This window comes from Carlito syrichta, unplaced genomic scaffold (genome assembly GCF_000164805.1).
Source record: "Carlito syrichta isolate Samal-C Ts95f unplaced genomic scaffold, Tarsius_syrichta-2.0.1 Scaffold308105, whole genome shotgun sequence".
Classification (NCBI taxonomy): domain Eukaryota; kingdom Metazoa; phylum Chordata; class Mammalia; order Primates; family Tarsiidae; genus Carlito; species Carlito syrichta.
The window spans coordinates 442,367-454,013 of record NW_007252201.1 but is presented as its reverse complement, the minus strand read 5'-3'; the positions used below and the strand labels follow the sequence as shown (position 1 = coordinate 454,013).

At 41.9% G+C, this 11,647-nt stretch overlaps 1 protein-coding gene across 1 annotated transcript in view; it reads left to right on the top strand.

The window, feature by feature from the left end:
* The first annotated feature begins 1,026 nt into the window (after nt 1-1,026).
* SP100 (SP100 nuclear antigen) overlaps nt 1,027-11,647 on the top strand; it is a 106,847-nt gene continuing 96,226 nt past the window's right edge. The window contains 3 exon segments of the mRNA XM_021716002.1: nt 1,027-1,140; nt 2,637-2,974; nt 4,040-4,450. Of these exon segments, the coding sequence (XP_021571677.1) occupies nt 1,027-1,140; nt 2,637-2,974; nt 4,040-4,450 (863 nt within the window).

Genomic DNA, 11,647 nt, shown 5'->3' with positions numbered 1-11,647 from the left:
GGTAACACTCCCTCTCCCGCAATATTTGAGCTGGAAACTAGGGCATGGAATATTCAGGGAATGGGGTCATTCCTCTGCTGAGATATTTGTCTCACATCTTTAAGTGAATCCTGCCATATCTCCTGGGAACGTGGGTAAGACCACTTTCCATCCCCTGCCCACCCCAACCTTCAAAGAGTTCATCTGCAGTTGACGGAGCCTAGATGAGGAAGAGGATGCAGAGCCCCAGCCCTGAGATCCCAGGATCTCATAGATATAAGGATGTGGCCACACTTTCTGACTCTCTCTGGGGTCTGTGACCACTTCTCTGGGTCTCCAGGAATTGGATTGAGCCCATGGCTGGTATACTCCGCAAGTCTGGACATGTCTGCTGTTAGAAGTTTTTGCAAAGTCTGGGGTCCCTACGTGTGGCCTGGAGTGCTGTACAAGAGCTAGTTAGTGGGATTTGTTTTGTGCTTATTCTGCAAATACAAAAAACCCCCCAAAAATCTGGGGTTCCTGTATTGTCAAGTTCTTCTGGCGGCAAAGGACCCCAGGGGGAAACTTCCCCGAGGGAGATCCGGTGGGGGATGGGTGGGGGGAAGGGCGTCACCAAAGTTGTGGGCATGAAACGAACTTCTTTGAAGTCTCGTGTCTTCTTTTAAAAACTCATTCTAAGCCGTACATTTTTGCAGCTTATTTGCTGTTTTTAAATGCTTTCAGTGACTCACCACCGAGTCAAATTCTTGTGCCTGGCAGGCACCTCAAGATTATCCCTCCCTGGCAGGTAGGGCGGGATGTAGGGGAGAGGGCCAACAGGGGGCGGACTTCAGCCTCCGGGGAAGTGGGGAAGGCAGGGCCACTTTGGGGCTCCCGGGCTGAACGCAGCTCTCTGGGAAGACAGATGGACGGGACAGGGTCACCGCGCCATCTGAACAGAGACTTCTCTGTCCAGGCGACAAGCCCGTTTATGCTTATGAACTGCCAATACCAAATTATCTCGGAACTCAGTGCTTACACTGGTTCAGCTTTATTTAGAGGACAATAATGGCGCCTCAACTACCAATTTTTCAGTATTTCGAAAGGTATCATCTTGAGAAGAGAAGGATTTTCGGTTTCTATTTCCGCGAACTGACCTCAGAGCCCAGCTCCAAGGAGACGGTGATGCCGCGCAAGGCCACTAGAGGGGAGTGTAGACCTGGCTGGAGCCGAGCTGCGAAGGAAAGCGGGCACCAAGGAAATGGGGGTCACAGGACCCTTCCTTGATTTGTGTGGCACAGTGTCTCTTCCCATTCAGTTCTTTTTCCAAGGATTCACTTTCTTCCAACAGAAACAATCGCATTTCCACCTCCAACAACCCCTCTGGTATCCTACAGTCCTGCAACCTCAGGAGGAGGGCAGAGGGTAGGGAAGCTGAAATAGTGCTACCAAATGCCCGCTGAGCCAGGGGATAGTCCCTAAAAGCTGAAATATTGCTACCAAATGCCCGCTGAGCCAGGGGATAATCGCATCACAATTTTTCACTTGCAAGGGGCTGTGAACCCGGCCTCTACCCATCTGGGGCACAGGCAGAAGTGAACATGAGGAGAGAGGCGTTTACTCATGTGCTTGAACCCTTTTAGGGTTTGAGAGGTTCTCCAAAACTGCATTTCTTTTTCCCACCTGAGTTCCAAGCCCACTGAGACAAAAGTAAAAAGGAGAGACAGATAGGGATCATTCCTGATAAAAGCTAGCCTGGGGGATGTGGTGTGTGGCAATAAAGAGACCCCTAGAACCGAACCCCAGAATCAGGCTTATCCACATGGCCTCAGGCTGCTCCAGTCACCCACCTACCCCCACCCCCAGGCAGGTTCCTGTCCTGTGCACTTGGAGGAGCTGACAGAACCCTAGTCTCTGCAGGCAGAGACCCAACAAAGAGCAAAATTATCCCTGGTCTCCAAACCCCCGAGTCAGAGATGCCTTCCCCAGAATAAGGGAGGTGGCAGAAGGGACCAGGCATGTCACCCAAATTGATGTGCCGCCCCTAGAAGGAGACGTTTCACCAGTACTGAGTGCTCCCACGAAAGGTCCCAGGTACCTGCTCTTCCCTCTCCATTTCTACATCTTCAGGAGGGTGGCCAGGTTCTCTGTCCTCTAACCTCTGTGGGTGCTGTTCTTGCGGCAATGGCTGCGGCTTCCTCCTGCCCTTGAACTCTCCGTTCAGGAAACTGACCACCTCACCTCAGGGAGACATCTCTGGTTCCCATAGGGGTGTTCCAGGTGGGAGAATCACCCCCCCACTAAAGAAGTCCAAACTGAAGCTGCTTTTGTGGAGCTTATGAAGCCCATTGCCTTGTCAGGTCCCCCACCCAGTAGTCCTTCCTCAATCATGTCCTCTCCTGCTTTTGAGTTTTCCAGGCTCCAGCAATTTGAGCTATTACTTCCATGACAACAGAAACGCTCCATTGCCAGTGTTCCTTGCAGCCGTGGAACATGCCCCAGGCATTTGATTACTTCCTTTAAATCAGTCCAGCAGAGGTTCTAAAATTTCATCCTGCTTATTAATTTGGTCCTGTCTCTTCTTCATCCCGGTTGGGTATAATGTTCTCTGGATCAAAGAAACTTCACTTTCTCCACCGAGACCCACAGATTCTTATAAGCCAGCATTGTTCTTGCAGAGCGAGCTGCGTACTCAGCTTTCTCTAACCCTGTCCGACAGGAACGTCCCCTTCCCTGCTGCCAGGACCAGCCCCAGTGTGGAAGTGTCCACCCGTGGAAGTCAACTCTTGCGAATTTCCTCCAACCAGCCTGCTGCTCATTGGCCTGGAATTCCGGGGTCTGATCTTAGCAGACCCAGGGAAAAGCTATCACATTATGTCATTGCCAGCTCAGCGGTAGCCTGGGCCTGCCTTCTGCCTAGGGTCAGAGGAGGTGGGGGCAGACACCAGAGCAGTGTGACCTGTGCCAGGTTGCTGTACCCCACGGAGACTGGGAGTGGAGGACACCTGTGTCCAATGTAAGCTCAGCTTACCAGCCTCTCTACCCCTCAAAATTGGGGAGTAAAAGGAAGAGAGAGTGAGATAGTCCTGTGTGTGCAGCACCTGGGAGGCACAGTAGCCTTGCCCATTGGAAAAGATGTCCTCCTCAGTGTCCAGGAGTCTTTCCCAACCAGACTGGTGCTCAATCACTCCTTTGGAGAAAGAATGAACACAAGTGGAGAGAGGGTAGAGACCCCTTCCTCCATATCTTCAGGTGTAACTGGGCAGTACTCATTCGCAGCTGGAAGAAGTAGAATTCAGTGGGATATGATTTGGAAAGCACTGTCCCCCTGTGGCCCCTGAATCCTCACCTGCTCTCGCCCTTTGCTCACCTTGGGCCCCCAGGTTTCCTGCTGCCTCCCTTCTCTGCTGGTGGCTCTGCCCTGAGTTCTGGCCCCATTCTCCTTTTGCTCTCATTCTTTACCTTGATTTTGTACTGATGTAGAGTAAGTCTTCTAGGTCACTTCTCTTTCTTTGTAGAATGACAAATCAGAATCTGAATGAAAATCTAACACAGATATAACTCCAAGGCGGAGCGGAGGTCACTCTGCCCTTTTGTATCTAGATCATCTGGGCTCCAACTTCCATCCTTCTCCAGTGAGAAGCCTTTGTCTTCTCAAGATTCCAGTGACTTCTTTGAAGTCCAGGTGTTTCTTCACACCTGGCTGTTGGAAAGCAGCCCAAAATCCAGATACCTCAAACCCTTGCATCTGAAGTGTCAACATTGTCACCAACTTGGCACTCTTCTCTGGCTCTGGGGGCTTGAAGAGTTCTCTTTTATCTCTGGCTGATTTCTAGGAATGCTAAAAGCATTCTTCCCAGTTTATAATATCAAGCATTTTGGTGCTCTCCAGCTCTGTGTTCAAAAGTCAGGACCTAACTTGACCTGGTCCAGGCTCTCTCACAGGCCTGAGAAAAGATTTGAAGTTTCTTTCTTTCTCTCCCACTCCCCAACCCTTACCCCCTGCAATCTCAGCAAGGGGATGCAGCAAATGTGTCATTTACCGCCCACTCATATGCAAACTATGCCCCCCTTACAAAAGGCAGAAGCAACTGAGGACAATTTTGGTTCAAGTGGATATCTTTGCTGTCCTTTGCACAACAAGCGGACTGCTGGGAGCTGGCCCTGCTCATCCCTGGTCCGCTCTATCCCTGGTCCTCCAGGCCTTGCCGATCAAACCTCTCCTCCATCCATCTGCCTCATTTCAGGGAAACCCAGTACCTCTTAGAGTGAAGGAGGAACACAGTGACTGCAGCCCAGCCAGAGTAAATACTTTCACTTCTGTTTTCCCCATTTGGGCGGAGCCCTCTCTTGTTGAGTCAGTTGGTTGGCCGGCTGACTTCCTGCTCAGCGCCCGGGCAGCCACACTGGACTCAGGCTGGGCAGACTCGAACACCCGAGGCAGGGCCTGGGGTGGGAAGATGGCAGGTGAGGGCAGCCAGCTGAGCATCAGGTGAGTCTTTTTCTCCCTTCTCTTAGGCTTTATCTCTGGCACTATTGCTGCTTTTGTGCCTTTAGTTCAGTTAGTGCATAAAACTTCACCTTAGTTTAGTCCTGCTTTGCAAGGATAGTGGTATGTAATATAATGAGATGAAAAAGTATGTAATGAGGAAATCGGATTTTTTAAACTACAGCAGGACGGCTGTTGGTGTGAGTCCAGCTTACCATAACACACGTGATGTTTTTGTTTTCCAACTTCTGCTCAGCTGGCCGGGACACTGAACACAGCAGTCCCTTGCGGCAGGGATTTATTATTTCCTCATGACCTCTGAACCCTTTCATGTCTCTCCGCCTTCCTCTACCTTCATATAGATTATGTCAAGGAAAGTAGTTTAGAAAATAAACACTCCAGGGCAAACACCTGACTTATTGTTAAACACTGGATGCTGTGGTCTCACCTGTCCTGGCACTGGGCCTCTGCCGGCTCCCAGGCCATTTCTATGACTGACTTGGGGTCTGACGTCTTTCTTCACTGACCTTGATCAAAAGAAGGGAAAGGAAGAGAAAGGCCGGGGACAGCAAATGTCTCATGTAGGCTGAATGTTTTTATTTTCGCTTTAATTTCCTGTCCCGGGACAGGGGATACTTCTGACCAGAAAAGGGATAAGAATTCTATCTTTTCTTTAGTAATGTACTCAGAAGTAATTACTTAATATTTTACATTTTTTAACACAAAGAAATACATTACACATTCCTGTTCATAAAATTTCAAGCAATGTGGAGGTATAAAGAGGAAAACGTCCCCTTCGCCACTCACTCCCCAGCCTCGTAACTTCCTTTCTCTGTTCCGTGAAGAGTCTTAGGCACAGCCTTCCTTATATTTTCTATACATTTATATACAGAACGTGTTTGTGCAAATACGTGATTTGTGTTCTCATTTTGTAATAAATGGGATTATATTGCACAAACTGTTTTGCATTTTCACTTATTTTAAGAGTGGAAATCTTGAGAGATCTTTTCACTTTCATACATATAGATCCATGTCGTTGTTTTTAACAGCTACATGCTATTCCATGGAATTGATGGCCATAATTTTTTTTTAACTAATTGAAGGACATTTAGGTTGTTTTCATTTGTTCACCATACCAACATGCTGTAATAACAATGATTACATATTTTTGCGTATATGCAAGTACTTATCTGTGTCAAAACCCAAAAAAGTAGAATTATTGGGGCAAAGTGTGCTAATTTTTACTTGTTTGTAGATCCTTACAAATTGCTTTTCTAAGTGACTGAATGAATGTATTCTCCCACCAAAAGCAAATGAGACAAGCCATCTCCCTACACACAGCCACATTTTACAAAGATGGTGGATGAAAAGTTGCATCTTGTTTTAATTTCTGTTTTTCTGATTATGTGGGAAGTTGAAGAGTTTTTGGTGTTTCCTAACCATTTATATTTCTTCTTTTATGAATTGCTCATTTATTTTTTGCCAATATGGTTCAGTTGAGGTGTTTGTTCTTTCTTTCATGATATGAAAGAGTTTGCAAAATATTCTGATAAGTAGAAATATGCTTTTCTTTTAGCTTGGTGTAGAGCAACTTTTATCTTATTAAAGCTTAAAAGATAACATGTAGACCTATTATGGTATTGAATTTACCAAATAGATGCACTCTCATTGTTATAAATAAATACAGTGATGCAGCATGTTGCTGTCAGCCTTTAAGGTCGTTCCTGTGTTCTTTAAGGTGGCAGATATGAGTCTACATTTATTTCAGGAAAATTTTATTCTCTAATATCTTGAAAACTTTTTTTTCCTTTAATTTTTAGGCAAAATTATTCTGACACTGGAGTAACTTTAGCCCTTACAAAGTTTTTACCTGCCTCCTAGTATGTTGGTTTGCTCAATTTTTTATTTTGTGTTCCTAATGGTTGTCTCAAACTTTTCCTCTATGACAATGATTTAATTTTTAGTAGGTTTTTTTTGTTTCTCATAATTTCTAATTAAAAAAATAATTGATAGTGTTTATTTTTTAGGGATATCTTAATTTGTTTCTATAGCTATATAATCCACTGTAACCCACATTGTTAATTTATCAATCTGTCTCTATGTCTTTGCTGTATTTAGGTTTTAGTGTGGTATTAAGCATTTGGGGGATATTTTTGTTATCTTCTTTGAGTTATTCTTCCAGATTGATTCTGTTTGAATTTGGCATCCCATGTTCCTTTATTTTTTTCATGTTCCTGCTGTGACTTTTCAGCCTGTCTTGCTATGTTGACCGAGTCACCTTGCCCCAAACCTCCTGCGGGCTCAGTCATAATCTGGGTGAAATTTATTTCACATTCCTTGCTTTATCTGAGACCTAATTGTTTCCCATCTGAGCTACAGTTTGAGGGCTGTGTTTTGATTCCTTTCAATTTTTCTGAGAACAACATTAATTGATTAAACTATCCCTTTCCCCATTGACTCGCAGTGTTACCTTTTTCATTAGCCTGGTGGCCATAAAGGCAAGATGTGTTTCTGTGTTCTCTTTTCTCTGTCTTTGGCCTATGAGAGCCACTGTTTATGCCAGTACCCTACTGGCATAGTGCTGGTGGCTTCCTTGACATCTGGTAGAGTGAATTTCCTCCTCTTCCTCCAAAGTGTTTTGGATTTCTTTTTTCTGAATCAGCTTGTCAAAATCTTTTTGGGATTTTGTGTGAAATTGCATTAAATCTATGGAAGAATTTGAAGAGAACTGACATTATGGCAAGATTGTATCTTTCATCTCATGAATATGGTATATGTAGATTATTAATTTTAACTTATCTCCTATTAATTGCTATTTTTTCTCCCTGAGGGTTTTGTACTTCTGCTCAGTTTCTGAATAAGTTTTGATATCTTTATGCCATTATAAACTCTAGTAGTCTCCCCTTATCCACAATTTCGCTTTCCATGTTTCAGTTACAGTGGTCAACTGAGGTCCAAAAATATTCAATGGAAAATTACAGGAATAAAAAATTTGTTATAAATTGTGTCATACTGAATAGTATAATGAAATCTTGCACCATCCTTCTCTGTCCCACCCTTTTGTCTATCATACCCATGCTGTAGAGAGTACCTGCTCTGTAGTCACTTATGGACATCTTGGTTATCACTCAACTGTCATGGTATCTCAGTGCTTATGTTCCTATTTTACTTAATAATGGCCCCAAAGCACAAGAGAGGTGATGCTGGCAATCTGGATATGCCAAAAAGAAGACAACATGGTCTTCTTTTAAATGAAAAGGTGAAAGTTCTCGACTTAATAATGAAAGAAGAAAAATCATATGCTGAATTTCCTAAGGTTTGCAGTATAATATTTTGAGAGAGAGAAACTGAGAGAAACAGACACACACACACACACACACACACACACACACACACACACACAGGGAGACAGAGAGAGAGAGAGAGAGGTTATTTTCACATAACTCATAACTGCTATTACAATGTTTTGTTTTCATTGTTCTATTTAATTTATTTTTTGTTAATCTCTTACTGTGTATCATTTATTAAAATTAAATTTTACCATAGGCATATATGTATAGGAAAAAACAGTATACATAGGGTTTGGTAATATTCATTCAGGTATCCACTGAGGGTCTTCGATCTCTAGTTCTATTTTTTTATTACTGTTTCAGTACTGAAGTGTTTTAGTTATTATGATTTTATAGGTAACATTCTGTAACTTATCTTGCTGGTGAGATATTGAATGAAGAGATAAATTTTAAAAGAGTTCACATTTTTAAAAATTCTGAATGATCTCAACTAGAAGCATGATATATTTCTCCATTTATTCAACAATCTTTTGAAATTCTCATAGCATAGTCTCATTGGGTGAGTTTAGTGTCAGGCATTTTAAAATTGTATATATAATACAAATTTTTTGTATTTACTTTTATATTTTCTACTTATTTATTTCTGGCATAGGAAGAAAGCTATCACTTTTAGTTTATTTGTCTTGTGCGTAGAAATCTTACTAGGTGGTCTTCTCCCTTCTAATATTGTCTTTTTTTTCTTTTTTCTTTTTGGACAAATAATTACATCTTCAAAAGTAGTGAATCCCCATGATGAACTCTTCCCAAACTCTCTATGGAACTGTAAAATTCTTCCCAATACAGTGAGACACATTGGGTAATTTATCAATTCCATCTTATTTTCTTGGAAAAGCCCTCCTTTAACTATCCATTTTCCTGATCCAAACATTCTGCTTACTTTAGGCCTCCAAGGCTGACCTTCTGAAACTTGACCTCTCTCCTACATTACATCTTGTTTTGTGGATGACTTGTATTCCTCTTTCTTGTTTTACTCCCTCATTTTTGTTTAGCACACTGTCTTGTAGCCTCCTGGCTAAGCATTCTTAGAAGGTATACATAGATGTATGGGACCCAAAAAACTGCAAATTTTGTTTATAAAAAATTGTGTATTTTTTCCTACTAGTCACCTTCAAACTACTCTCCATTTGATGCATTACACCTATCAAGACTCTTTTTCCACTGCTCAAAACAGTTTTTGAACTCATCAATTTTGGTGTCTTTTAGTGCTTCTGCCATTTTTTGTTTCACCTTTTCCACATCAGCAAAATATTTTCCTTTTTTCATTGGGGAAACAAAAAAGAGTCACTGGGGATGAGATCAGGTGAATAAGGATAGTGGGGCATGGAGGTCATGCTGTTTTTTATTTTAAAACTGCTGAACACTCAGTATGGTGTGGGCAGGTACACTCATAGATCACCCATCAAGAAATGGGCAAACTCCTTGAAAGAATTTTTTTTTTAAAATTCACTGAAGCCAAATGCAGCCTCTCACAACAATGCTAGCTGGTACACTGATGCCAACGTGTTCCTAGAACACTTGTCTAACAGAGGAAACCTGTACTACAAAGGGCCTACCCTCCACAAAAGATAATTCTGGATTTTTTTTTTTTTTGGTTCACCTCATATATTTTTAAGATCCTTCATGCCTGAAAGAAATCTTTTAAAATTGTTTATCCTTGCAAATGTATGAGAATCAGGTATGTTTAAACACCTCGTTTGGAATTAATTTAGCCCACTGTCTTAGTTTCCAGCATTGCTAATGAGACATCTGATTCTTGATCCTGTCTTTGTATGTCACCTTCTTCACCTCTCTAAAACTGTCTGGTTCTTGTCTTTAATCCCTTCAACCTGAAATCACATGATGGTTTGCCTTGTGGGTGTTGAGTTCGTTGATTGTGCTGAGTACTCCAGGGCCCCCCCCCTTTTTTTTGAGTTGGAGTCTCTGACACCCAGACTGGAGTGCAGTGGCCGCTCCCGGCCACCGCAGCCACGACCTGCTGGGCTACGGCGATCCTTCTGCCTCATCCTTCCAAGCAGCTGGAACTACAGGCACGTGCTACTATGCCCGGCTAATTTTTTGATTCATTGTAGAGATGAGCTCTCGCCAAGTTGCCCAGGCAGGTCTCGAACCTACGGGCTCAGACAATCCGCTCACCTCAGCCTCCCAAAGCGATGGGATTACAGGCTGAGCCACCCAACCTGGCCCAGAGCCCCTTCAAAAGAAAACTGTTAGTTGGATATTAGGTTTCCTAGACTGATCCTTTAGAGGCTTCCTGTTTTTTTCTTGGCAATCTCATATCTCTCCTTTTTTTGAATATCATCTATGAAATTTTCTCAGGTCCTTCATTCCTTTGAGTGATTTAAAAATTTCTTCCATTGAAATTACAGATAACTCAGTGCAGTGTAGGCAGGTGTATTGCCATGGTGAAAGAACCTGTCACCTGTTTGTTCCAATTTAGGATGTTTCTTCTGCAATTGTGATGTAACCTTCTCAAAACTTCCAGATAAAAACTTTGGTTGACTGTTTGATCCAGAGGAACACATCTGAGTGTACTACAAGAGGACCACCCTTCAAAAGACAATTTCATTTTTGAGGGGTCTCCCTCATCTATAGTAAAATAGTTACTATAATAAAACATATTAACATAACAAAATTTCTGCCATTATATTTTTAATTTCCAAAAGTGCTTTTAAAACATTGTTTATCTTTTATAGTATCTTGCTATTGTTTTAGTTGTACTGAATCTAATATTTTCTCTCTACAAATCCTAATATCATCTATCATCTAGATGATTTCTATTATCCTAGTGGGGATAATTTTTAAACATTTATTAGTTTTTTCCAAGATTCTTCTAAGTGTTAGTTTACGCCAAGATTTTTTGCAGCTTCTGCTCCATTATTTGCTCTGAAAGAATTCAAGTGTTCACTGGCTATCTACTCACATTTAGGAATGGGACATGAAAAATTTGATTCGGAGACCTGTGCAAGGAATGTCTCTTGTTGACTGTACCTCGTTTTGATTTTCACCTGCCAATTCATCTTCTGAAGTAATGGTGCCTTTAATTCCCCGATCACTTTCAGAATTCAGAAGCATAAATTGGCTTGCTCCTTGTCGGCTTCCCTCTCTGCAAGTAATTAGGTTTTTTATTCTTTCACTTTGTGAAATTAGCTGCCACTTACACACCCTCATGCCATCTTCCAAGATGTTTGGTTAGCATCTCTTATTTAATGACTTTTCCTTTCCTGTTCCCTGGTCCTTGTTGCTTTGCTGCCTGTAACTCTCCCTTACAAGTGGTTTTGTGGGACTTCAGAGAGAACACTGATAAATGCTGGTGTGTTCAATAGGTCAGGTTTAACCAAATTCATAAATAGTTTGTCTAATGTGACCTGTCCTAGAATTCCTGTGATAATACCTACTTGGTCATGTCACACAACTTTTTCATTTACTAAGATGTTTTACCTTACATGTTCATAAACAACTTTGACCTACAATTTTCATTTCTTATTTTATATTTGTCTGGATTTGATAACAGAACAATGGTGGCCTCATGAAATGATTGGGGATATTGAAATTTTTTTAAAAAATCATTAGAATGCTTTATTTAATACAGACATTGTCCATTTTTTGAAGGGTGTTTGAAACTGATAGCTGTGTGTTGGTGCAGGCAGAATATAGAGTTAGGGTAGGTGTGGAAGCATATTAAACATTTATTCTAGTATTTAGTTCTTATGCTGACACTTGAGTCAGTTTTGATCATTTATATTGTCATAAGAACCAACATCTTTTCGGCAGAAGGTTATACAGGAATTACTTTTGTAAAGTTTTAATATCTTTCTTTTCCAAAGACATAATCCTTTTTCATTTATTTTTA